Source organism: Neodiprion virginianus, chromosome 7 (assembly GCF_021901495.1).
Source record: "Neodiprion virginianus isolate iyNeoVirg1 chromosome 7, iyNeoVirg1.1, whole genome shotgun sequence".
NCBI lineage: Eukaryota > Metazoa > Arthropoda > Insecta > Hymenoptera > Diprionidae > Neodiprion > Neodiprion virginianus.
The window spans coordinates 9,542,161-9,570,136 of NC_060883.1; the positions used below are offsets into that span (position 1 = coordinate 9,542,161).

General features: G+C 36.7%; 1 protein-coding gene and 1 long non-coding RNA gene across 3 annotated transcripts in view; both read right to left on the minus strand.

The window, feature by feature from the left end:
* Positions 1 to 27,976, minus strand: part of LOC124308985 (uncharacterized) — a 372,645-nt gene that overhangs the window by 331,941 nt on the left and 12,728 nt on the right. The gene's annotated exons all lie outside the window — the stretch shown is intronic.
* LOC124308978 (protein O-GlcNAcase) overlaps positions 1 to 27,976 on the minus strand; it is a 139,928-nt gene that overhangs the window by 102,264 nt on the left and 9,688 nt on the right. For both annotated transcript variants that reach the window (XM_046772179.1, XM_046772178.1), the window contains exon 4: positions 1,188 to 1,632. In XM_046772179.1, coding sequence (XP_046628135.1) covers positions 1,188 to 1,632 — 445 coding nt within the window. The remainder of the gene's footprint in view (positions 1 to 1,187; positions 1,633 to 27,976) is intronic.

The following is a 27,976-nucleotide window of genomic DNA, read 5'->3' on the forward strand; positions in this document are numbered from 1 at the left end:
ATAACTAGTCACATTCAGTTTTTCTGAATTTCAGCGATACCTAACCTGACATCCCACAAAACAACTAGGTGTTTCATGAGCAGTTTATCCTACTTGAATGAGAATACGACTCTCCCACAGGTATTCAAACCTATTCAATTATTTTTGACGAATGTGTTTAAATAACTTCAAACCATGTATTCAATTTTGACCATCGATGCATTGAAACTTTTGGCCTTGAACTATCTAAAAACAATGATCTTAATGGCGCTCCAACGAAAATACAATAAAATTCATCTAGAGTGTTTTTTACTATTGGGATATGGTATGAATATCGGTGAATATTGCAGAAGTTTTTTGTATCAAATTTTAAATCTGAAATTTAACAAGGAGCTCGAATAAAACAAAGAAGCCAGAAATAAAATTTTTTTTCACTGTTAATTATTTCTCTAAATTACATGATCTGTCCGGAAAGTAGTCGGACTGAATTTTTCCCGCCCAGATAGAGCGACGGAGGGGAACCTTTTTACGTGGATCAAGTTGTGGGGAATCTTAGCTAATCAGCGCACCGGTACCCAATCGCCTTCGAGCCTTTCCGGAATCGAGGTCGATTTTAAAGTGAACCTCAGTCAAGGTGCCTTGTCACGCTTCGCAATGAACCGTTTAATTGAGCAGCGTTACGCGACAAAGTTTTGCTTCAAACTAGGTACAACCGCGAGTGAAACCCATGAAATGATGAAAAGTCCCCAGCCACCCTACAGCCCAGATGTAGCTCCACCAGACTTCTTTCTCTTACCCCGATTCAAACGGGTTCCGAAAGGACAGCATCACGGCTCGGTCCAGGCTATTTAAAAGGCCATAACGAGGCACCTTGACTGGGGTTTACTTTAAAATCTACCTACACTCCGGAAAGGCTTAAAAGCGATTGAGGACCGGTGCGCTGCTTAACTAACAATAAGACTCCCTACAATCCGACCCACGCGAAAAGGTCCCCCTCCATCATTCTGTCTGGGCGGGCAAAATTCAGTTCGACTACTTTCCAGACAGTCCCTGTGTACATTCTCTACGGTAAATCCCAAATAATCCGTTGTCTGTATGTAAGGATTGCAATCGTTACCTCAAATTCTAAGAGAATATGACAATTTTCGAACATGCAAGTTTTTAAGTACACTCAGTAAAATCGACGAAGTAGTTATTTTATAACTTACTCAGACTAAGATCTCTTTTTCCATCGATGTTGCATCGACTCCATTGGGCCAAGGTATGTATTGCCACAAAGTTAGCACCATATTCACAATTAGGATTTGTCAATACTCCTCTCAATTTAGGAATGAGATCTGGTGACCTCCCGGAATAAGGGCCAAGGAATACTCTTTTTTGATCATAATCATTGGCGTGGAGATTATCCCAGATAACTGGAGGCCTACGTAAGACGTCAGTGATTTCCTCTATCGATTCGATTGTTAAGAGCCGTGAAATGACCTTCGGTCCTGTCCACATTACATCAATTTCTTGTACTAATTTACTACCCAATGTATTTAGGTACTCTGAACTAGGGACGTTTGGCATAGCGCGCGTCGCACAGTATTGCGTTGGACAAAGCAGAAAACGTGGTTGTCCAAGGTGTTGAAAAATATCATTTGTAACAGAGACCTGAAACAAGAAATGAAAATCATTCGATCACATTCAACAAGCAAAGAAGAATGTCACACGAAAGGTGGGTATTGAAAGACCTAGTGATGTAAAGAATTGTAAACAGAAAGGTGAAAGGTATTCTATTACATGCACAAGGTAGACTCTATTTGCACAGGGTAAAAATTAAATATGTGCAGCCACTTCGCCAGATGATGGTTCCAAAGGACAGGGCTGGTAGAATTCAAGTCGTCTCAAAAAAGTGAGAAGTCTCTTTAAACCCTAAGAAAAAATGACAGGAAAGTGACCGATCAGGATTAATTATTATATAGTAATTAGACGACGTATGCTACCACGGTGTTATTCATCTCGTCAAAAAGAGCCCCAATTTCTAGTAAGGTAGTTTTTTCCAAAATGCTTCTTCTTACAATCGTGCTAAAAAAAAAGTGCTATTTTTTCATTACCATCATTTACATAAGCAGTCAAAATTTGAGTGAGCTTGGCCGTGGGAATCTCGAATTATTAATTGTCAAAGTTTTAACTCTCAACACGAGATTCCCTATCTTAAGCCTGCGGCGACATACCCAAGATCTACTTTTCCATAAATTTCTCGGAAATGCTCCTAGGAATGATTATGAAAAACAAGTATGATGTAAAAGACACCATAACGAAATCTTCCCTCGCTGAGTGAGGTATGCTCCACCGTACCATTTCAGAGTAATTTCAATCCAAAGTTGAGAATTTCATAGTGCGAACGACGTGAGTCAGCGAGAGCAAGAAAGTGAGCCAAGATGACAGTGAACGCTAGCATCTCAAATGTTAGAATCTCACAAATCTGTATGACTACCAATTTTCAAAACTTCCGCTAAACTTTTCAAGATGACCTCTTATAGAGCACCAAATGACTGAACTATTAAGCGTTGATGAAAATAAAGCCCTAGAGCATCGGATGGCCTACGGCTTGCCTTTAGCTGGTATTGAAATACTTATTCGCGCCGAATAACATCTACTTTACGAACATGCCACATAAAGTACGATTCTTTGTCCGTCCTCAAAGTGAGTAAACGTACAATGAAGCCTCCGCAGAAACTAAAACGAAAGAATACTGATCGTGAAAGTCTACCTATAGCAGGAACTTCACGATCAGATTTTCCACGCGAATTTGTTAAAAGTAAATTTGTTGATAGTTTGCATGTTTAGAAACACTGATCCCGGAAATGAAAGAGAAGACAACCCGTGCAGTGTACTCTTCTATAGAATTAATAGAGAAAATGGACGTAATGAACAAGATGCAAAGTATGGTAACATCAAATCGATCGAAAATTTTGGGTAAAAAAATGACGTTGGAAGTCATAGATCTAATGTATAGTGACGAATTCATTGAGAACAAAGAACTGATGACTACAGAGAAATAATGCGAATTGCATACTGAAATAGCACCGATAAACACTAAACATGCGACAGTAGTCTTCAAGTTGACCAGAAAAGAGTGAAGATCAGCCAGAAAGGTCCAGTCGCATTTGAATTTACGGCAAATTTGACATGATATTTTCGTAAAATTGAGTAATAATGAATTCATAAAATACTATATTTTACGGCTTGTACTCCAAAATAGTAATATTAGGAGGTTTTAATAATTGAATAAAAATTTGCACTTATTCCTCTGTTCTACCTATATTGGCAATATTCTACCTGAGATATTATTAAAGTTTTATTTTTGATTGTAGTTAAATGCAGTTGGACTTTTGGAACTCCATTCGAATTGTCCACTTAAAACATTAACGACAAAAATCAGGCGCAAACTCACAAGTAAAACCCAGCTATGGCGTTAGAAGAACCACGTAAAATGCAGCAGTAAAAAGTTTGAAAAATATCAAATAATGGATGGGTGGGTGTTTGGTCGTTTTGAAAAGGCCAGAAAAAATACGCATCTGATTAGTACACGAACATAGCGAGAATGGGCAATGACCACTTGAATTGAAACCTTAAGAAATATACATAAAAATCCAGAATGAACGCAAATAATACTGTCGACTGATATTGATTTATCGCACTGTATATGGAGCAATCCATACCATTTCGACCTGGGTCTGATCATTGACCTCTCGGATTGAGTCAGCGATTTTTTACATGATTGTTCTCATTTTAAAAGTTCTTTAAGAGTTCTCACGCACTCGCTTTTTGTTTTAGATTCTTTGGACTCGATTTGAATTTTCTACAATTTTTGAAAACGATTGTATGGATCGAAATAATTTTAAAATCTGCAAAAATTCTGAAAAATCTGTCTAGAATCAAAATTTTTAAGCTTATATATGCGGTGGAAAGATTCTTCCGTCTTACTGATTTAAAGCTTTTCCCGAAAAAAAGTAGAAGCGGGTGTCATTTTACTAAGGATGGTTGCTGAAAAATTATCGTATGTCAAACCAGATTACTGAAAATATTTTAGATTTTTTACAAGATTTTTTTTCTTTATTTTGCTAAGGAAAAAAATTGAAAATAATAAAATGGTTCCGAATAATTTTCAAAAATTCGGTGTGATATATGAAAATATTTCAGCAACAAACCATAGTAAAATGACTCCTGCTTCTAATTTTTTTACAGTTTTTTTCGGAACAAGCTCGAAAACAGTAAGAAGGAATAATCTCCCCACTGCGTCGATGAGCTTAAAAATATTGATACCTGATACACGATTATGCAGAATTTTTTCAGATTTTTAAATTATATTGATCAACAAAATCCTTTTAAAAACTTGTAGAAAATTCAAATCGAGTCCGAGAAATCTGAAGAAAAACGCGCGCCTTTCAAATTGAGAACAATCATATAAATACTCGCAGACCCAATCTGAGAGGCCATCGCTCAGACCTAGATCGATATGGTATGGACTGCCCCATTCGTTTTGAAATGATTTTGGTAACTTTTTTAAAGAAAATCATTTGTATTAAGAGGTAAATAAAAATAATCACATCCGTTATGTTAATTTTTGGTAAACTCCAATGTCCTCGTTAGTGTTAAGAAGTTAAAAAATGTGTATATGATATATCTATTTTATTTTGAGGGCATATAGACCGGGTGATTCGCGATATATAAAGTTTATCTCGCAGTTATATGTTCTCTCGTATATTAGGACACTGCATCTTCCAAATATTTGTAAACCCATGTAGAAGACTTACATAATCGAGTGAACAACCGCAACGATCGTACCAGCACGACGCTAGTTACGTATTCGCACATATGCAATATACATATATTGTGATAATATGTTTCCCTAACACTCAGTACTCATTAACAACTGAGTGAGTGTAGCGAGTGCAAAACAACGTTGAACCAGCGGGGGACCAGGCGAAGCGACGAAACGAGCATAATCATCAGCCAGTCATACATAGCATTAAAGTTCGAAACCAAATTTTGGATGTTCGGATGTTCGGATGTTCAGAGAGTGACGTCACCAACAATTTTTTCTCACTTGACGTCATCGATCTATAGTAATCGTCGACAACCAAAATCAGCTAGCCGAATTCCTCAGTCCGGAAACAACCACGCAGTAGAGAGGACGTATGAGAATCGCACTCCGCGGATTTCGAGGACCAGGTTCTCCAGCTCCTGGATCCCTGCGCTCCCAGTCCGCTAAATGCTGAAACTCGACTTCCAGGACAAGCGCTCCGTAGTTCATGTGCTACAGGTCCACTGCTGGGTGAAACTCGACTTCCAGGACAAGCGCTCCGTAGTCCTGTGCTCCAGGTCTACTACTTGGTGAAACTCGACCTCTAGGACAAGCGCTTCGTAGTTCTAGCTGTCCAGGTCCTTAACCTGGTGATTTTTGACCTTCAAGAGTAATTTCCCGTGATTCCTGCGCTCCAGGTCCTTTACCTGGTGGATCTCGCCCTCCAGGACTCGCGCTCCGTAGTTTTGGCTGTCCAGATTTTTTACCTTGTGGATTTCGACCTCCAGGACTGGCACTCCGTAGTTACGTTTTGTTGAAATTGTTGCTGTACATTCAATATCTACTTATAACGTTACTGACTGGACGTCGAGACTCACTATGTAAATTATTGTGTATGTATTGTAACGTTTGGACGAACGTCACGAAATAAATACGGGGTCGTGAGCTTAACTAGCGAAGAAATCAAAGGCGGAAATTAAATATTGAGCAAATGCTTTAATGGCAAGTAAGTGTTTTCAGTTTAACCGTCCGAAGCAAGGCTGTTTTTACAATACCATCGGTTGACGCAGCAACCTTATTCATTGTATGACAGATGAAGTCTTACATGTCTTTTATCTGTAATGACTAATAGATCAGTTGAAAGGGAGGTAAAACGGGTAATTTCACCTTTTGTAACAGTATATCACGACACATACGAGCAGAATTATCTGGTAGTGAATTATGTTTTAAAGTTTTACAAATGTACGCTAAACTAATGACAGTAAGGCTTTATCCAAACGAGCACAAAAATCAGCTGTACTAGACATAAGTACTAGGCGTAGTGAGCGCATAAGCACATCTTGAATTGTGTATTTGCACATATGTTTAATGATGTGTTTATTAACACTTATTACCCATTGAACAGTCCTCAAGCAGCTAAGGCGTAAGGTATCTGGTAAATCTCGTATCATCTGGTAAAATACTGACAACGAGTAAGTGAGCGCACGAGCACAAAAACCAGCTACACTAGGCATCCGACCCCGAGCGAGCTAGAGCGAGCGAGGATTTTAAAGCTAGTAATTAATTATTTTATGGAATAAAATTCCGGAAAAAATCACAGAAAATTACACAAAACGAGACGTTCAAGCTGTCGAAAAGAGAAGGTAGTCACTAGCTGGAATCCACCGGAAATCAGCAATCGAAATCTCCAAGAATTTTTAGACGCTCGAGTTTGATACCGAAAAATCTGAAAAAAATCCGTAACATGTGTATAGATATCTGCTAGATTTGTGATTTGTTTCATAATTTTCGGAGTTAAGATGTCAGATTTAACGCGAAGAGAGTACAAAACACGTTTTTTTTTTGCGATAACTTCGAGCAAAATGGAGTTAGACGGCTCAAATTTGGTATGGGTCGATCGTTCATCAATATCAAGCAGGAGGTCACTTGCACAATCCATTCAGAGCGGGGGCACTTTTGGCATGCTCACCAGGCTGTGCCTTGTGCATGGAAGAAAATTATGCCTTTGTGGTCAAAAAGTAAAAATTTAAAACTTTTTTGAAATAGCAAAGTCAAAGAGACTATTCATCCAAATTTTGTTTATCTTACAGTCCCAAAGTGAAGCCTTTGCTTTTGCACATCAGTTTTGAAAATATTTTCCTGACAACAGCCTAGGGAGCCAAGATATGTGGGCAGAACCACAAAACTTCGAACTTTTCCGAAATAGAAATATTTATTTTTAAGTCTGCGAACATACATTCCAGATTTGGTGTGTTTCCAAATGCCTTGAAATACGAATAATTCGCGTTTTTAATTATTTTCAGGTAATCATAATAATTGTTGTTTTAACATTAGCAAAAGAAATGAGTGCGTTGAGTCAACGCGACAGAAGTGAAACTTCCGAGTCGTTTATGTATTTGTTTTTTTTTACCCTTTTACTAGGTTGTGTGGAGAATCATTAGTATAATTGTTGTATTCAATGGTGAAGTGAGGTTGAGCATTATATATGACAACGAATATGTCCATAAAAGGCGTGTATAAGATTGAGCTAACTAAGCTACATGTCTGTTAATTTACAATAAAAGCATGGCTGAAAGTTAACACTTAGATTCCACATCTCTCTGGAATCACACTGTTGCCACACTGGGATCAGACTGACCTTAAACTTATCCACCTACAAATAATAATTCAGTATGAATAAAAAACAAAATAAGTTACACATTGATGAAAATCCAGAAATAAAAATTTAATTAGTAAGTGATACTTGACCTTTTTACAAAAATACCTTCAGGAATAAATCAAATTCTATCATTATCGTTTCACGTATGCATCATGCCTTGAAAGAAGCACGCAGAGTACCGCTTACTAATTTAATTATTTTCTCTGGATTTTCACCATTGTATAAGTTATTTTGTTTTTTATTTATACTTGACTATCATTTGTAGTTGGATAAGTTTAGGGTCAGTCTGATCCCATTGTAGCAGCAGTGTAATTCCAGAGAGATGTGAAATCTAAGGGTTAAGTTTGAATCATGCTTTGATTGCGAATTAACAAATATGTACTTGGCAGTAGTATGTGATTTCAATCTGTTTTGATAAACGATAAAAAGACATTTTAATGTTTTTGGCGAAAGGTGTTTGCACCAGTGGTACTTTTTGAGGAGATACACATATAAATACGGTGACGATCAGCTGTATGCGGTCCCCATAAGCGACAGCTGACAATAACATGAAGAAGACGCGAAGGACGCCGATGACAGCCGACGATGACCGACAACACGCGTACGGAGTCAGAGGACACAGACAGAATTCAGATAGGCTCGCGGGACACGGACAGAAAATTGCGAGTTTGACCGCAGCGGTGAATTCGACGGAGGGGCCCTCAAGAGTATAAGTACTGGTGCGCCAGGAGGCTACGGCAGCAGATCTCCGGGAAAGCGCCAAGCTGACTCACCATGTGTAATTGAGATCGAAACAGGGGGCAGCGCCTAATTCAATATGGCGTCCAAGAACGAGATACGAGTGCAGTGGCAGCAAGATAACAGAAACGGTTAAAGGTAGGAAAAGGTTTCAAAGAAAACTAAAAACAAATAAACCGGTGTAAGATATTCCCTAAAACCGCACAAAACTTGGTGAAAAGTAAGTATACATAATCTCTAATCGGCTTGCTGAACGAAACATGACTTGCGAAACACTAATCCCGGACAATTTGGTTATCGAGAATCGAAAAATGTGGATAAATTTACCTCACACATTTGCTGAGGCTTCACCAGCTAGCAGAAAACTGGTTAAAGGCTTTAGTATTTAATGGCTTTACAATTCCAAAAACATAATATTTTGTGGCTGGAAAAACAAGTTAGAGACTAAAAAGACGGTACGTAACCTCATTGCCTTCTGCCTACAAAGATCAAATCCGCATGGTGCACCAGACGGGATTCGGGGAATCATTGATAACGGTGAGATAAAGTCGATGTCCTGCACGTGTTAAGCTGGTTTGAGCTAAAAATGCAAACACATCGTGGTAGTGTTAATATACTGCAACAGGTACATGCTATTCATTACAGCAGTCTTAATGCATAGAGTAAATAACGATCCAAATCAAAAATATCTGAAATGTAAAAAAAGCCGCCAAGTACCATAATTACATTATGATAAAAAACTTGTCGTCAATCTGTGCCCTGAAATCAGGAAAAATGCCAAGCACGACGTCCCCGCACGTACACGTGGTGAAGTCGGACCTCGCTTTTCGTGTAATGATATCGAAACATCATTCCAAGATCTACGTACTTGGCGGGCACACTTTCTCTCTTTTGCACCCATACTCGTCCTACGTGTGCTTGTGCCTTTAACCAAATTACACAAGCAATGATAATATTATTAGCTTTAAACTACATAATTGAAATAACAATAAAAATTGTATTTATATATGGTAATAATGCAATGTTTTCTGTATTTTATAATTACTACTTACGCAAACAACTTAAATCAATTATTAAGAGTTTATTCATACGGTGAGAATTAAATATCAAACTGACACAATTTAACACAACTTTATTTCAATGTGAGAAAATAAAAAAATTTCGTCACCGTCTTAGTGCAGTCTGTAGCGGGTAAATTCACGAACTGCCTGGAAATTGCTGTCATTATAAGGATTTAACAATAGCCACAATTGAGAAAAGTTTATCTATAAATTGGGAATATTTTCTTTAAAAAAATGTTTTTCGTATTTAGTCGGATATAAGACAAGCTACTGACAGTGTGACGTTAGTTATTTATACTTCCGGTCAACGGCTGTTTTGAACTACTTGTTGTGTATCGGGACATGGAAAAAAAGCATCCATACGCTCGCACGTAGCGATTTTCCCATTTTCAAGTAACAGGTAGATATTATTCATTGATACTATGTCGCCAATTTTAAAGCGAGAAACATTGACAATCATCTCTCTAAGTATATTTGTATATACGCGATTAAGGTTTTTTTCTAGACAGTGACGTATTATTCTTGATAATAGCACGAAACTTTGAGAAAACAATAGGAGAGTCAATTTTTATCTGGCCCGTAGTATTTAGTGACACTGCGGATTAAAAATTAGAACTCATTATCTCCAGAGCGGCAATATTAAAAGGTGTACTTGCTGTGTATGAGCATAAGAAATATTACACAATAATATCCAGTCAGTTCTCGAATTTGCCAGATACGGGTTACACTAAGAAGCTGCAAAGGATTTTTAAATTCTATGACTAAACTAAAGTTATGCTAGATTGTGTTACTTCAATATTCAATTTTCACCACATGAATAAGCCCTTAAGAATTGATTTAAGGTGTTCGCATAAGCAGTCATTATAATACAGAAAACATTGCATTATCACTAGGGTGGTCCTCATTTAGAATGTTGACAAATTTATTCTGGATCACCCCACCAAATCAACTATAAATAATTAAAAAACAAATCATAACTTTTTCAAATTTTAATATCCACTGTAACCCGTGCCTGTAAGAGGAAGGATTTCCCAATTTAAAATACACGTGTTTCGGACACGTTCTTAGTATATATTTTACTGTAAGAGTAATAATGTTCGAAAAAATCCATGAATGTGAGGTTCTAGTGAGCATGAGTGCTACTATCTGAGAAAAAATTCACATCATCATACCAGGTAATATAGACAATTGCATTTCTTATAAATAAAAACAAAAAGTCAAATTTCTAGGGTGTGCAATTCGTCGAGATTGGTTGGTATGGTGATGTAAATTTTTTCTCATATAGTAGTACTAATACTCACTAAGCCTTCGCTATTACAGACCGATTCGAACATCGTCACTCTTAAATAAAATATATGCTGAGAATGTATCTGAAACAAGTGTATATTAAAACGTGATATCCATCCATTTACAGGCACGGTTTAGAATTGATATAAAAATCTGAAAGAATTAGGAAATTGTTTTTGCATTATTTATAGTTGATTTGGGGAATGGACTGAAAAAAAATCGTCAACACCCTAAGTAAGGATCACCCTAATTATGACTATGAATATAATTTTGACACTCGTGTTCGCTGCGGAAAAAAGTTATGTTCACATTGAGTAAAAGTTAATAATTCTACATAATTCTAATACCGGTTAAGTGCCAGGTTATTGTATACACTCTTGAGTAATACCTCACCAAAAAATTAAGTGCACCAAATTGCCCCTTTGGTTATGGTGAATTTTTTGATAAATGGAAGCGGGAATTCAGGCACGGCGCGTGCTGGCGCGGCATGTATACTATACTGTGCGAAGTGCACCACAGTAGGGTGCGAATTTTAGTAATTTGTTTCTCATAAATATAATTATTATTGTACCGGATTCAACTATCATTTTCATTAACAAATCATTACTGATTCTTAAAAATGTTCTATTATTGTCTAATAGTACAAGATAATTAGGTTTGAAAATGGCAAAAAGGACTTAATTCTTAAATTTTTTAAGACAAGTAGAGGGTCATTAGAAAAGCCTAAACCCACCAAAATCCACAAAATTTCCTTGTGTTGGGTCCGCCATCTTGAAAAACATAAAAAACAGGTAATCCTCGATATCTCGACTTCTATTGGTCGGATTTTCGTTTCTTTTTTTAGTTTTGTAGGGAAAAATATTATCTACAACTTTTATGTGAAGTAATTTTTTATAGATGCGAAGGAAAACATTTTACGATAAAAAAAAGTGTATCACAGTATATACTTTCCATCTATAGACTTACATACGGTATAATACACTCAGAAAGAGTAGACCCAAAACGATACAATTTTCTCCGCAATAAACTCCGGCCATTAGTAAATTTTTGAAAATTTCAAGCTATAAACTTAATGCAAGGGACACTTATTGTATATTTTCAGTTATTTGAAATACAGATTGGATATTTTCGGAAAATAATTAAAAGAATTTTTAACAGATTCATAATAATTCAATAATTCAAATAATAATATAATTTCTGAATGAATCTAGACAAACTATTTAATTTAAAAATTCTCAATTACTAATAATTTCGAATTATTTGTTGGAATCGCCAACTGTAAACAAACCAAGGGTAGTTGCAATGTCTAACTGCAGTGACTCTAGCGACAATAACGATAGCGATTCGGATAGCAATTGGAGCCTTTAATTTCAAGTGCATTTAAGTCATTTTATTATATGAATGTAATATTTAATGTAATTTCCTAATAAATAAGTATTTGTATTCAAATTCGTATTTACATTTACATACTTTCCCAATCTACTATATCCTACACATGTACGTAATAATGAATTATTTCTATTCAAAACCCCTTGGTACCTAATTCCATAGAGATTGATTCAAATTTAAATAAAATTACCCGCCATTTTTCAGCCGCCATTTTGTTTTTTGGAGACTTGACTTGAGATTCGTGTTCAGCGATCTCAAAAACCCCCTGGTACCAAATTCCATAAAGATTGATTCAAGTTTAAATAAAATTACTCGCCATTTTTGGGCCACCATTTTGTTTTTTGGAAATTTTACTTCAGATTCATGTTCGGCGACTTCAAAAACCCCCTGGCACAAAATTCCATAAAGATTGATGCGAGTTTAAATAAAATTACCCGCCATTTTTGGGCCGCCATTTTGTTTTTTGGAAATTTGACTTCAGATTTGTGTTCAGTGACCTCAAAAACCCCCTGGTACCAAATTCCATAAAGATTGATTCAAGTTTATATAAAATTATCCGCCATGTTTAAACCGTCATTTTGTTTTTTGGAAATTTGACTTCAGACTCGTATTCAGCGATCTTAAAAATCCCCGAGTAATGAATCTGATAGCGATTCGATAACACCTTCAATTTTTGGCTAGAGATTCGGGATTTGGAACCACTATGCGACGTGTACGTGCGGGGAGGTTGTGCTTGGCATTTTTCCTGGTTTCACGGCAATGATTGACGATAAGTTTTTCATTATAATGTAATTATGGTACTTGGCGGCGTTTTTTACATTTCAGATGTTTGTGATTCGGATTTCACTACTTTTTGCAAGTCTCCAACAGCAACAATAATACATCGTATAACCAATCATTTGATAAATACAATCCTTTCAGCCGTCAAGACATATAACACTTGCAGTTGATAATGTTGCACGCTGCGATAACTCACTAGGGAATAAAATCGGATTGATATACAACTTGAACTTATATAAACAAGAAGATAATTTACTGGTGACAAATGAAGAGTTGCGAAATGCAATTGTGCATGCGGTGGTACAGGTGAGTTAAAGTATTTCGCACAGTTTTAATATGTAATTTGAAACTGAACAATACAATTTAGCCGTGCGTATATGTGACCGATCAGTAGTGGCGACCTTCATCACTGAACAGTGCTCGCGCGACCATAAAGATAATATAGAACATAGAGTAAGCATCCCGTCAGCAGCCCAGAGTGAACCATCGTGATGTCTTTTATTTTTTGACACTACACATGTGCACACATACAAGTGAATTTCGCATGATGAACTCTCAAAGACGAAAGCATACTTTTCAAATGTTTTGTGACGAGCTGATTTCTTATTCAGAATTGTTGTGGGTGAAATAGCGGTGGGAGATTACAGTTAAATCAAAAGTGAAGAAAAAATTATTATAAAATATTTGGTTGACAACTGACACGCGTATTCACACACTCAGAACGTCAACATGGCTACCGCTGAAACGACTGGGATAGTATTTTGGTTGTTTAACGATTCGTGGCATTTAGATACCACTGGAATTTATTCCACCTACAACAAAATAACAGCCCGAATAGGTTAATTGCATTTCCGTTGTTGGATAAGTTCTACATACTGATATTTTACGACGCGAAACTTCAGTGATACAAGATCGCGCCACCATTATCTTTTCGGCTCGGTGCTGAGCTGGCGAGGCTGAACCAGAGCCGAGCGTAAATTCTCGTGGGCCCCGTCCGCTGGACACGATACCCCTGCACAGCTTGTGTAGTACACTACACAACAGCTTGAGCGGGTTGAGCTGCTGCGGGCGGCCCCGAAAGTTTCGAACAATTCATTTTTGACTTTTCACCGATATGAAGAATCGACGCTGAAATATCCAGGTGTTTGAACAAAACATGTGAAACTATTCATATTTATTATAATTTTCCAGATCGTCGTATTGGCCATATGAAATGCATATCAATTTTGAATAACTCGTGAGGATAACGATACGTAATTTGCGCGCATAACCTAAAACTTGTCATTGTTTACCTCTGACGAAAATCTCTACCGACATGTAATTGAAAAACGATAATGAGATCTTTTGACAAATTATTCTGAATTTACATTATTCGTTATTCTGCTTTCAACTTTAGATATTGAACGTTATTGTCAGGCTTGCCGTCAAATGTTTGGGGATACATATTTTATCTCCAATATTACGAAAACAAAGTTTGAATCGTGAAATTCGTTACCTTGTGGAAGAAAAACTGGTTAAGGTTACTGCAGTTATAGTTTATAAATCGAATCGGAAAATTTAATTTTATGAACATAAATAATCAAACCAACATTTGTGAAGTAGTATTCCGAAACGAGACAGAAAAAATTATGCCGGTTGTGAATGAGCTAAGATTGTAAGACAGGATCTTTAAAGCAACTACACAACTTAGTTGGCATGCCGAGAGTTTGCTGTATAATTTCACTAGTAACACTGTCGAAAGCTACAATGCTATCGTCAAAAAGTTCAACGGAGGAAAGCGTATTAATTGCCGAAGAAGACATTCCTATAACACTCAGTGCGCTGGGGATGTACACTTCAACAAATTAATTAAATAAAACAATATTACCTGTATTGTCTAAAAAATTCTTGAAACCTTACCCCCCTCCCCCTTCATTCGATTTGATTTAAATTGATTCGATTCGATTCGATTTCATTTAATTTAATTTAATTTAATTTAAATTATTTTGCCGCCACTTCTAAAAACGAATACATTTAACTGTCAATTTCGTACATTTTGATTTAATTTAATTTAGTCTAATTTAATTTAATTAAAATTAGTTAACCGGGACTTGTAGGAATGAACTTATAGGATCACAACTTGTACAAAACAAACCTTTCGGAGCAAATTGTAAAAATTGAACTAGTAGGATCGCCACTTGTAGAAACGAACTGGTAGGCATCGGCACTTGTAAAAATGAACTTGTAGAAACGGTCCTCTCCCAAACAAACTTTTCAGAAGGTGCCACGATGGAAGTTCGCAAATTATTTTGTCGTGCAACACCCTGGTATACATATATGGGCCAGTCCACTGTATTGCCTAGCATTTATTGAAATTAATTTGTAGTACTATTTTTATTTGTCTGCCCTAAAAATCATGAATATTTTTCTTCCTTATTTTTATACTCTCGTTTATACCAATAGCTAACTGCATGCCAAATGTGCATTCATCTGCGCATTCGTTCATTTACTCATTCTACACATAAATTGTTTACAACAGGTGTATATAGGGTTAACATTGTAAACTTAAATCGTCTTTGCCCTTCAGCGTCATTATATAGATAAATAATCTTTGTTAATATCGTCTACCGTTGAAAAATGTCTCTTTTGATTATGGTTTACTTCTCTTTCGATCTCCAATCGTTGTTTCGCTGAAGGTAGTTAATGGCGACATGCACGTGGATGTTATATTGTTTATTTCATTTTTGAAGATTTGTCTCCCGATATAATTTCCATTCCGTAACATTTTAGTGGCAGTGGTTTTGTCCATCGACCTGCATACCTACCTTTCTACAAAAAAAAAGTATTGAACGCCAAAATTTTCCGGCACCATACCAATTAGTGATAGCCGTGCCGCGAACGAACTCCGACTAACAAGGTTTTGTGACAGTTATTCTAAACTTTTAATACGACGTGTGTACCTGCCACCATCAAAAACTCACTATGACCGATAGCCCTGCAACAAATGTTCAATTTCATCTATGTAGTCACAACTTGGAGCTATTGAAATTCACCATGATACGTCATCCATAAGCGGACACAAAACTGCTTGATTTTCAAATCTTCAAATGTATTTAATGTCTGAAATCACCAGCATTGAACATCCGATATCATCGCAGTATAAAGCATTCCTAAAAGTGAACTACTCTTAGCAAAGTGAAAATTCAAGTGCAACCCTTTAATTGGCACAATATATCCATCTATATTTGGAACCATGAAAACCCCTGTGCCCCCGCTTCAACAAGTTGAGTCCATGATTGTTATTCTCCCGATACCCGGACCATCAGACGAATATTCCTCTGTGGCGGCCACCGCCGGCAACAACCTGAGCTCGGTTCGCTACGATAAGGCATATAGTCCAGGGAAGATAGGAAATAAATCGGAAATTTTTGAAGGCAGCAGATATCGAGATGCGGTTTTCTGCATTGTGTTCAGGAAGGTCCCAGGAAAAAAGTCTATATCGTCTGGTGAGGCCATTTTTCGAAAAATGCATTTTGCAATTGCATAATTACTTGCAATATTATGAAAACGACTAGAAACTCGGAAAAATCGCTCGGAAATCGTTACTCGGGGGTTTTTGGGGATGCTGAATTCAATTCTGGCGTTAGAATTATCCGGGGGCGTTCGGGGGTGGCTCTGCGGGGGCACCCGGGGAGTGATTGGGGAGGAAAATTGCAGCGTCCATGAAAACAAACGAAAATCGTTACTCGGGGATTTTGGGGGATGCCATATTCAATATTAATAGAAACTCCTACGATTTATCATTTAAATAAAGTGTTATTTTCATAATTTGTGATTTTTCACTTTCTCTATTACCTTTCCCGTAGAGCAACCGGAAGCAATTTGTTTATAATATATGTAATATGATTCAAGATTAAATTAAAATGTTTATAATTTATACCCCCCGATAATTCTAATGCCAGAGTTGAATTCGGCATCCCCGAAAACCCCCGAGTAACGATTTCCAAGCGATTTTTCCGAATTTCCTGTCGTTCTCATAATATTGCAAGTAATTATGCAATTGCAAAATGCATTTTTCGAAAAATGGCCCCACCAAACGATATAGACTTTTTTCCTGGGACCTTCCTGAACACAATGCAGAAAACCGCATCTCGATATCTGCTGTCTCCAAAAATTTCTTTATTCCGGCTGATTTTGATCTAAATGCCCTGGACTAATAAGATGCTTCAACTCGACGCTGCAAGACTACCTCCAATTCACCGATACCGGTAATAGCAGAGCATTATCAAAACTTTATCACCTCCGTGATCAACAATCACCAACTTACCCCAAACAAGTTTCTACACCTGGTATTTTAAGCACTACTTTTTCTCTCCTTCAATTATTCTATATTTTCTACCTCTAGCTACCGACATTGCCATATATGTTGATGCACGTATATTTACCCCTTATTCATCAAACAAAAAATCCACGCCAAAATAGTGACTTCTTTCAACGTGTATATCTTATATTTCATTATATTCTTATATTCAGTCTCGTCTATTAATTAAGAAAGTCTTAAACTTACAAGGAGAGTATCAGGCATTCCGATCACGGATTCTGTTCAAACTTGCAAGAGTGTTTCCTTGGTCCTAAAAATGAAGCCCCTTATGATCAGTACCATCTAATGGGGCCTTTCGTCGCAAGGTACCATTCATAAACTGACACAAAATACCATTTTCGACGAATTTATCAGGCCTTCGGTACTGCTCTGGACTGATCCAGCAAACTTGGATATATCAGTGAAACTTTCTGAGTAGACCATGAAAATTGATATTTCATGTGATAACTCACTATATTTGACCCTTATTGCTCTGCGAGGCCAACGTATTGGTGAATATCGTGAGCTTTACTGAAAACATCTGCGGAGTAAAACGACATCGTAACATTAGATTGCTCGTGTATGCCCACGATATTCTGACTACAAAAGCGTCCATATCTTCGGTTTTAGCTCGCTGGGAAATAACATTTGATAATATTCCATGAAATTTACTGCTTACTATTTCAATGCCCACATCGAAAACACATGGAAACATCTGCTAACAATTACAAATTATTAATTTTGGTATACAATTGGCTGAAACTTCCATCACAACGGATTCTACATCACTTTGATCGCCGCAGCTAGACGGACGGATACTACACATGAGCGAAGTAAAGCAAACCGTGCAAAGGTTTATATTACATATCGCCTTATTGGAATACATACAGTGTTGGCTGGCATGTAAATTAAATAACGCAATGAGACAAGACGTTAATATGGCAGTTTGCTTTTATTTGCTTTGAAGTGCCTTCAAAAACCGAGATTTGTTCTTTACACTTATTATTATTTATTAAAATACCCAAAAGGTTCCTATCTTTAATACTATTTTTCCATTTACGAAGATTAAATATCTCCGATTTCATCTTGGGTAATACATTCACAAGCTCATTTACTATCCAGTTCAATATTCTGAGCAACGACCTTCGAAATCCTGCAAATAAACACGAGAGATCGATTTTTCAGTAAAACTATGTTGGTACTTACGTTATAACTACTTTCATAACAAATATAAAAAATTTATGTTTTTAATAAATACTTTCAAAGAATTCTGTTCATGTAATGCAATGGTGTTATTTCGATATAATTATGAATTTTTGGTTAGGTTACGGCTTCTAATCAGAGAATTGTGTGTCACAGCTCAATACAGAAATTACGAAATGTAAGAAAATAAGGAGTAACAATAATCTATTCACCATCGATTTTCACTCACAAGGCCAGCTTTAACATAGCGATTCTGACAGATCCACTGAGACATCTCAATCGGTACACAACAGACGATGTTGGTGAGGTAGCACGCTATTCCAGTCAGTAGCCTAGTCATAGTGGGCTGTTAGCGAAAGCTCATAAGGGGGATTACGTTCTATGTTCATTTATAAATTTATGCGCTAGTTTTATGACAACCTTTTTCTTCTACTTTTTGTTCATAATAACACGCCGTAGTTTACGAAGCGCAACGAGCGACGAAATGTCTATCAGATGGAACAGAGCATAAGAGGCTTCATTCTTAGAGCCAAGGAAACACTCCTGCAAGTTTGAGCAGAATCCGTGATCCGGAGGCCTGATCCTCTCCTTGTTAGTCTGAATTTATATCGGACACGATATATCAGATGGAGAAAAAAACAAATTTCATTGTGGCTTACGTGTCGCAGAACTATGCTTCAGACCTTTTGCTAAAACTACCTACCTTCCAGCAGTTAATTCATTGCAGATTAGATCACAACGCCTGAACACTCATCAGTTTCGAAAAACAACATATTTCTATTCTTGTCGATTTTATAAAGATTCTACCAAGACATATTGATACTGCCTAAGCTGAGAAACAAAATGATAATATGCAACACCCTCTTAGTCTAATATTACCCTCACATTTTCCTAATCTAAATTACGATAACAGCTCAAAATGTCACTAACCTAGCTTAAATGAGAGAAAAGTCTTTTCACCCATACTAATTGTCGTCTTACAAGTCAGCTATAAAGACCATAATGTCAGCCGTATAAATGCTACACAAGGTCATTGTACTCTCAAACGCGGTAGTAGTTGAGCTTAAGATGTAACCGCAGCCATCTCCCATGACGACATTTATCGTACAGTGACTGCATCTGACCACTATAGCCATGTTTCACGTGATAAAAACATTCTAAAAACTTGATACTTTAACGGCCATATATTCCATCTTTTTTCGAATTACTGAACTATTAGAAAAAAATTTTGCTTTATTAATAATGCCGTCGCCACATCCTCCCCCGTTCTTCGCGTAGAACTTTTTTTACTTTTCCAGCCCGCTCTATACCTGCAATCGCAACGTCTAATTGCTTCTTCATTTCTGGTCCATAGTAACATTGTGCCACCACCCCTCTCTACCATTAATGAGAACTGCAACCACCCTGGTACATAAGAGTATCACGCCAGCAAAATCTGCCCTTGCCAGTAAGCAATCCTTCACCCACATATCCCCATAAAATTAATTACTTATATTACCCCATAGATTTAATTCCTTGTATTAATCTGCGAGCTTTAACTGGCTCGTCGCACAAACGGGAAATAGTGAGAGCATAGTGGAGAGTAGAGGAATGATGTACCTGACAGAATCGGATCCGACCAAACCGGAAGTCTACTATAGAATGCAATTAAATAATTGATTCTATTCGCGAGCTGTCCGTTTATTTCTATTAATGTATTTCACTGCTTCACTGCCGATTTCACTGCTGCGCAAGCACAACGGCGAAAAATTTGAAATGCTGCGCATCACAACGATGCGCAAACACGTTCCAGAAGATTCTACACTATGTTGATGAATATGGCATCACTACTTTTATACCGATTCCAATCATTTCTTTTGAAATAAACAATTTTGGAACAATACCCGACAATTTACTCTACCTCACCATCATTCCATCCCGTGCGTACCCTATCGACGGTCAAGGTCTAGCGTAAAAGCAAACTCTTTTCTTTGGAATGTTCTGCGAACTGGCTACAATCGACCTTTTTTGTTCATGCAGCAATCTTCTTCGAAAGAATCAAAAACCTTACATCCCCCCCTCCCATAACTCGTGGTCCCCGGTGTGATATCAATCAACTCACATACCCAAGACAATGTTTACGTGATGCCGTTAGTTAGCAAAAAAGTGAGAGCTTTCATAAAGGACGAAAACAACGGCAAGTCTATAACCGAACTTATTGTTCTCAGAACGAAATTGTATTCGATTAAAGTATCAGGTGAAAGCACAGATAAACAGCGAGTCAACAGAGGCAGACCATCTACTTTGAAAAAAATTACTTTAACCCTTTCGTGCATAAACTTTTTCTTACATGCAATTCACTTGCAATTTTGCATGCACGGGCTTTTGGGTTCGGATCCAATATGGCGGGCAGACAAAAACAACTTGAATTTTTTTTTTTAATTCTGTAAGATTTTTTGGTATGTAATAAGCTTCTGTAAAAATTGGCAATCGGATTTCATGGTAGATTGGCAGAAAATGCTTTATTTCGTGGGAAAGTACGAGTTTCCATTTGTTTACATGGGTTATTTTTCAAAAGAAAGAAAAAAAAATTTTATATTTTCTTTAGACTTAGAAATATTTCAGGGACTGCGGGACCAAAAAAACTCAGTAGTTGTTACAAAAACAGTAGTTTAATAAATAAAAAAATCTTTAAAAAAAAAGATGGGACGCTAAACGACCCTGCGTGAATTAAAGGGGGTTAAACGATTATCTGCAATACACTTTCATTATCGGAATTCAGTGAGAAGTCAAAATGAGATTTGAAGTTTGGAACTGTAACGTGGCATTTTTAATGCCCGTTACAAACGACTCCTTGAACCCTAACCGAAACGAAATGTAGAGACTGCGGTATCAATTGATGAAGTATCCAAGATTCCGAGGGGGCGAATAACGAGGTTGAAATTAATAACAACGTTATCGTAACGAAAACATTGGAAAAAATCACTAGTTTCTTACTTTTACAATGATTTTAAAGGAACTCAGATTACAAAATATAAGTATATTTTATTTTATTACGGTTTACTTAATTTCAAACAGTTCCAAAATCGCAAAATAACAGGTTTTCCTCATTATCAGCATGAATCGTCAAGTTTACGTTACTAACTTCAACATAGTAGCGAATAAGATATTTCACAGTTTTTGTTTCTTTTATTTTCGAGTATGATGGCACAATTTTATGGAACGATGGATAGCGACGATTTTAAAAGATGTCGAAGCTACGGAAGGGAAGCCAACGAAGATCCCTGCATCGCGGTCCAAGGCGACATCAATTCCCGCTAGTGGCCGGAGAGCCACAGCCTTTTCTCCGCTTTCTCCGCCAATAGCTGGCTACTGGACTTGCGAAGAATCAACTAGCGACGAAGAATGACCGCCCGCGCTATTATGTAGCTACGCGGCTGATGAAATTGCAATCCAGGGTTAAGTTCGGCGTCCCGACGTTCCAGCAAATGTGCGTCAGATTGCGCAATCGACGAAATTGATGGAAAATCAATTGTTACGGATTCTTGCGGGCATGAAGACACGTAGCAGGGGCCGCAAAGTGATCCGTGTTGCGGCAGTTTGAGAAATTTTCATATCACTCTAGTTCTGACGATTGCGTAATAGACACGTTCTATGCTCTTCGATAACGAGTTTATTTTTTTTACAATTACGAACTGTCGATGACGAAAGACTTCGAAAAACTGGATGCTTTTTGTAGTAGCTGCAGAACGGTAAGCGCGGCTTAATTTCTCACGATCGAATTTCGAAAGTAATGAAGTAACGACTTGCCAAATAACGGATAGGCATTTTAGATTTGCGATGTCGATAACTGCTGGAAATTCGCTGGCCGATCTTCTTGCTTGGTGACCGTAGCCTGAGTCCCGCGTTATCAAGGAAAGAAAATTTAATTTTCTAAAATATTTTGAGTAGATTGAAGAATGAAGAAAGTTTAGTCGAAATTCCGGTCAGGTAAATGGAAGAATTTAATTGTTGGGAAAACGAACATGTTTGCGTTTTCGACGTTTCAGCCGGGCCCTGCCGACCATCCTCAGGCTATAATAATTACAAAATGTTTCAGAAAACAATTCTAATTGGAACACTAACATAGTCTCTGTTCCAATTAGAATTGTTTTCTGAAACATTTTGTAATTATTATAGCCTGAGGATGGTCGGCAGGACCCGGCCGAAACGTCGAAAACGCAAACATGTTCGTTTTCCCAACAATTAAATTCTTCCATTTACCTGACCAGAATTTCGACTAAACTTTCTTCATTCTTCGATCTACCTCCTGGTCACTAATACTTCACAAATATTTTGAGTAGAGCCACGGTTCCGAATTAAGTCTTTTTCGTGTAATTTTAGTACAATTCGAATTCCGTTGTAGGAGGTCGAGTCGTGGTATCACGTTTCGCAGTGTCGCGTCTCGAATAGGTTGTGAATTGCCGTAATTGAGTGTTCGAAATAGACAATGGATTACTTAATTAGTAATTTTGAGAAAATGTAGCATTTGAATACGTTGGGACTGCGTTTAGTTGAGTCTGAACTCGTGATTTATGATTAAGTTTACTGTTACGATTTGAGTCTTACTCGTTTCGATTTAGTTGACGGTTACAATAAGAATTTTGTGGTGTCAAATTTCAGACATATCAATTTGTGATTGAATACGATTGACTTTAGGTTGTGTTGACTCATTGTCAATTAATGTTTCCGTTTTGTTATATTTGAGTTTGAGTAAAGATTGAGGTTACAAATAATTTCTGTTCAATTTTCGTTTTGGCTTGAGATTAAATTAAGTTGCATGTCTAGTGCTACGCCTCGACGTACTTTTTTCAAAATTGTTTTCCCTTCCCCGACTTTCCGTGTGGTAGTGCTGACTTAACGTTAATCTAGCACCACCGCCATTTTTTAGACTTTTTTTGCAGAGCAGAAAATACGGTATTTTGCCACTAATTAGCCTAAAAATAACCTAAAATTATGGTGTAGTCCATTTTTTGATTTTCTAACGTAGTGGTGCCAGCTTAACGTAGGTAAAAAACCTATCTCAATTGTTAAATTCATTACGGGTGCGACAATGTTGAAGTGAAGTCACCATTTTTCATCTGTGGAAGAACATATGAAAAAAGGAATTTCATGCCCCCAAAAAATAATATTTCGATATTTCGATATTTCGAATTTAGCTGACCACTTGTTGCTGATCTTGCTTCGTGTTTTCGCAAATGGAATGTAACTAGCCGTATCAAGCTGGAACCGCCACATTATAAAATCGAAAAATCCTCTATGGAATAATTAAGGGCTAATTAAAGGCTAATTAAATGCTCTATTTTCGAATTAAATGCTTTGAGTTTTTTAAAAGAAACCTGTGGCGGTGCCAGCTTGAGATAAACCTGGAACCGCCACACCTAAAAAAAACGGGAACGAGGTCAAATTTCTAAAAAGTGTGAAGGTCATAATTAAAGACTGATTAAAGGCTCCAGGAACGAGTATTTCATTAAAATATATATTATATATAAATTAAAATATAAGATATATATATATATATATATATATATAAATATAGAATATATATAAATATTAAAATATATACTATATATATTCACCCCCAAACAGCTTCAAAAGTTCCATTTCTGTATAAAAATACGCCTGTTAAAATTTCAGCTCTTATTAATATTATGAGGGTGCGCACCGTACTTTTCTTTTTTTCATCAGAATAACGTGTACGTAATAGAGTTCGTCGCTGAGGCACATTGGAGACTATGTATCTATATATCTGGCATGTTTAAGTGTGTATAATACACGACTTATTTTAACCTAATTAGAACGGCAGAATAACTCGGGCAAAATGCTTTTTGCCCCTTCTTATTTTTATAACTAGCTTACGATGCGTCGTACAGAAAATTCACAAACAAATTTTCGTAGAGAATTGTACGCTCTACAAAAAAAGGTCTCTTATTATTTTTCGATAAATTCACTCGTTGAAACGTTATTCGAGGTCAAAAGTCAATAAGAATGAAAACAACTTTTGAAAGAGTAGATTTATCAGAAAATAATAAGATATCTTTTCTTGAACAGCGTTCCATTCTCTACAAAAATATGTCGGTGGATTTTCTGTACGTCGCCGCATCGTTAGCTGCTGACAAAAATCAGAATGAACAAATACTTTTCTCCATATATTTTTATGGAAAATAGAAAAGTGCGATGAACAACCTTTTAATGTTAAGATTGAGAGCTCAAATTTTGAAAGACGTATTTTCGTACCGAAATGAAACTTTTCAACTTGTTTGGAAGTAAAATAAAATTTTTTTTTCTTATTAAAGTGCCTTGTTATACATTCAAAATAGTTGTGAAATTGATTTTTCGATATTATTATGAATTTAACTTATAGATAAGACCTCAAGAAACAAGAAGATATTTTTCCAGTATTTTGGGTATTATAAAGTTTCAACTGGTTAATGTGCCGTGAATGCAAACGGCTCATGGTTACCTGTGGTGAGGTACGAAAAAACAGAGTATGGTTTCAGGTTGAGGGCTTACAACGCTATACAGCACATGATGTGAATATACGATATATTGTCGATTAATGTTCACACCACGGAAGAAAAGTTAAAAATGGCAATATTGATTATTTCAAGAAATCTTGCAATTGAATTATTTCCCGAGATGTGCGGTGCTGTGATAGCCAACATCACAGTCGTCTCCACGCAATTCTCAGTCTACTGAAATCATACATGCTGAGAATACCAATAGCTATTTTGTTCAATAAAAATGATTTTTTCCTACCAATGAGATTTAATATTAACAATGTGTACTATAGGCAATTACTGGTGAATAAAATTGAAAATTTTTTGATACATAATGGAATTTAACACAGGTCATTTAAATGAATTCACTCCAAGCGCTTAGGCATTGACAAGCTTTTTTTGATAATTGTCGATATACCCTTTGTTTGCCTGCATTTTTGTAATCATTATTGAATCATATTTTATTATTAATATTTTTATTATTAATTATCACTGATTTACGATTCTGATTCATGGGTGAATTCAATTCAATGGATCGGGGGCGATAACGTCGGAAATGAACCGAGTCAAGGTAGAGTGAAACATTGTTTGGATAACGGTGACTGGCTTAGACAGGCAGAACACATTATTGCAACAAATTTGTGAGCGATAAACTTTTCGACAATGTTGACACTTGATCCAATAGCACTCCATATTTATGCATCAGCATGAAGTTACGGACAATACCAGAAATTACTCTATTTAAAATAGTCTCGGGAATCATGGATTGAAAAGAGGTATCATGATTCCTGATAGCGACGAAGTATAGTAAACTATGAATAAAACATTTTCGTCTCTTGAGCACCCGATGTAAGAATGGATGTAGATGAATGTTAACATGTAGGAATCTTACGCTTCCGGTGGGAAACCACGTAAGACGGGCACAGCCGTCCAATAAATGATATGCGGATGTGCATATCATTAAGTTTTTAATTATAGTAAACTATACTGGCAAAGGGTCCCGTGAAACTTGAATTATTTTTTAGTACTAACAGAACAGAATAATCGGTTTGATCGTTGACAAAACATGGGTGAAATCAACTAAATACTGAAAAATTTGGTGTATCCTGAAATTCACTCAAATTTCTCTGCTGATTTTTGTAGGGCTTGTGATGTTGAAAATTTTTCCGTTATCAGAGACAATTCAATAATGCATTGTTTTGGAGTGATCGAAATCTGGAAATTGAAATAAATTTCCTCAAGACTTGTATGTATTTTCTGAAACACAGACTTTTGAAATCTGCAGCGGAAAGCCTATGATTATGAAATTGACGTAACGCCTTTAAAAACCCTCTAACTTGTTCCGTCCGCGAGTTACACTGATTTTTCGAGTATTGAGGTGGTTTTCACCCCTTGGGGGAGGAGCATTTAATTCGCACGGGTGGTTGGTTAAGAGCCTTTAATTCTAGAGTAATTTTGACGCCTCTAGAAAGCCTGTAACTTGTTCCGTCAAAGAGTTACACTGATTTTCCGAGTTTTGAAGTGGTTTCCATCCCTTGGGGGTGGAGCAGTTAATTTAAGCGGGTGATATTCCAGGAGCTTTCAATTCCAGAGTAATTTTGACGCCTATACGAACTCTATAACTTGTTCCGTCCAAGAGTTACACCGAATTTAAGAGTTTGAGGGGTGTTCTTGTCTAAGGGTGGTTCTCAGAAAATGTTTTATCCATGGATTCCCGGAGCCTTTAATTAGTCTTTAATTATGACCTTCACACTTTTTAGAAATTTGACCTCGTTCCCGTTTTGTTTAGGTGTGGCGGTTCCAGGTTTATCTCGAGCTGGCACCGCCACAGGTTTCTTTTAAAAAAAGGAAAGCATTTAATTCGAAAATAGAGCATTTAATTAGCCTTTAATTAGCCCTTAATTATTCCATAGAAGATTTTTCGATTTTATAATGTGGCGGTTCCAGCTTGCGGTTCTCTCTGAAGAATGTTTTGATATTGTTTTTCGAAGCCATTGTTTGTAAATTATCATAAACAATTGTAACGAGCAAATATTAAGAAAAAAAAAATTTGTTTCACGTGTTTTTTCTCATTTTTTTCCTTCTCTAGGCACAATCTAACCCTATTCTATACAAACTATAAGTATAAGTATCGATGAATTTGTACACAGTAGTCAGGTGCCCCCAACATTCTTGAAGGATCAGTCACGTGTCTGCATTTAGTGAACGCGGCGACAAAGACATGGGATCTTCTTGATATTTAACAGAAAACTATTCACAAAACATCATTAGCCGGAGTGCGTTTAGATTTTTTGAATCAAGTTTAAGGGGGATGTTCATGTTTTTCCCCCCATTTTCATGAAGCTCAGATCTTTCTTTAACCCCTTCCCAAGTACAAGGTCAAACGCGTCTCACTGTATGAGAGACATTTGTTACCAGGATACCATTAGTCCAGGAAATAAAGCCGAACAAAGGTCTTTTTATGACACAAATTCAGGATGGATGAGACCTATATATTCTTATTAGTCCGGTCAATTTAGACCAAAAAATAGGGGTGAGGTTACAATAATTCACACTTGGCTGAAAATTGATAGGGTTGTTCAAAACACTGTTATGAATGAAATGTGAAAAGTCCTCATCGATCCGACACCTGGAAAAAAATTTACTCGGGTTCAAAGGTCACAAAAACGGGTTTTTCGCGATTTTCAGCAAAACGGTAAGTTTTATCATAAAATTAGCCCAGACAACAATTGTAGATCAGATAATTAACTATAAAAAATATCCAAATACTATTTTTCCTAAGAGCCACTGTTTTAAAGATATAACGATTCAAAAAGTCGAAAGCGTTGTAATCGTCATAATATGCACACGTTTCCACGGCACCTTTGAGGTAGTGTACTTAGCACGGTTTTTTTACTGTGGTTTCCCCGGTAGGCCTATTCCACTGCTCTGTTGTGATTCTGTTTAATTTGAAACTATTGAATAATTAAATATATTGGCAAGCGTTGAAAATGATAAAAGGGGTGTGAATTAAAAAAAAAAAAAAAAAGTAAAGTTTATCCATCGGAATCATAATTGTCTGAAACTTCTGCTTCCTCTTCTCCTTGTTCTTCTTTTTCTTCTTGTTCTTCTTCTTCTGTTTATCTTCTTCATCCTGGGTGCAAGTAAATTGCCCCAATAACGACACATCGCATGTCTCTTCGTTAGCATCAAATGAATCTTCAATTGTTGGTAATTCAACATTGGAGCATG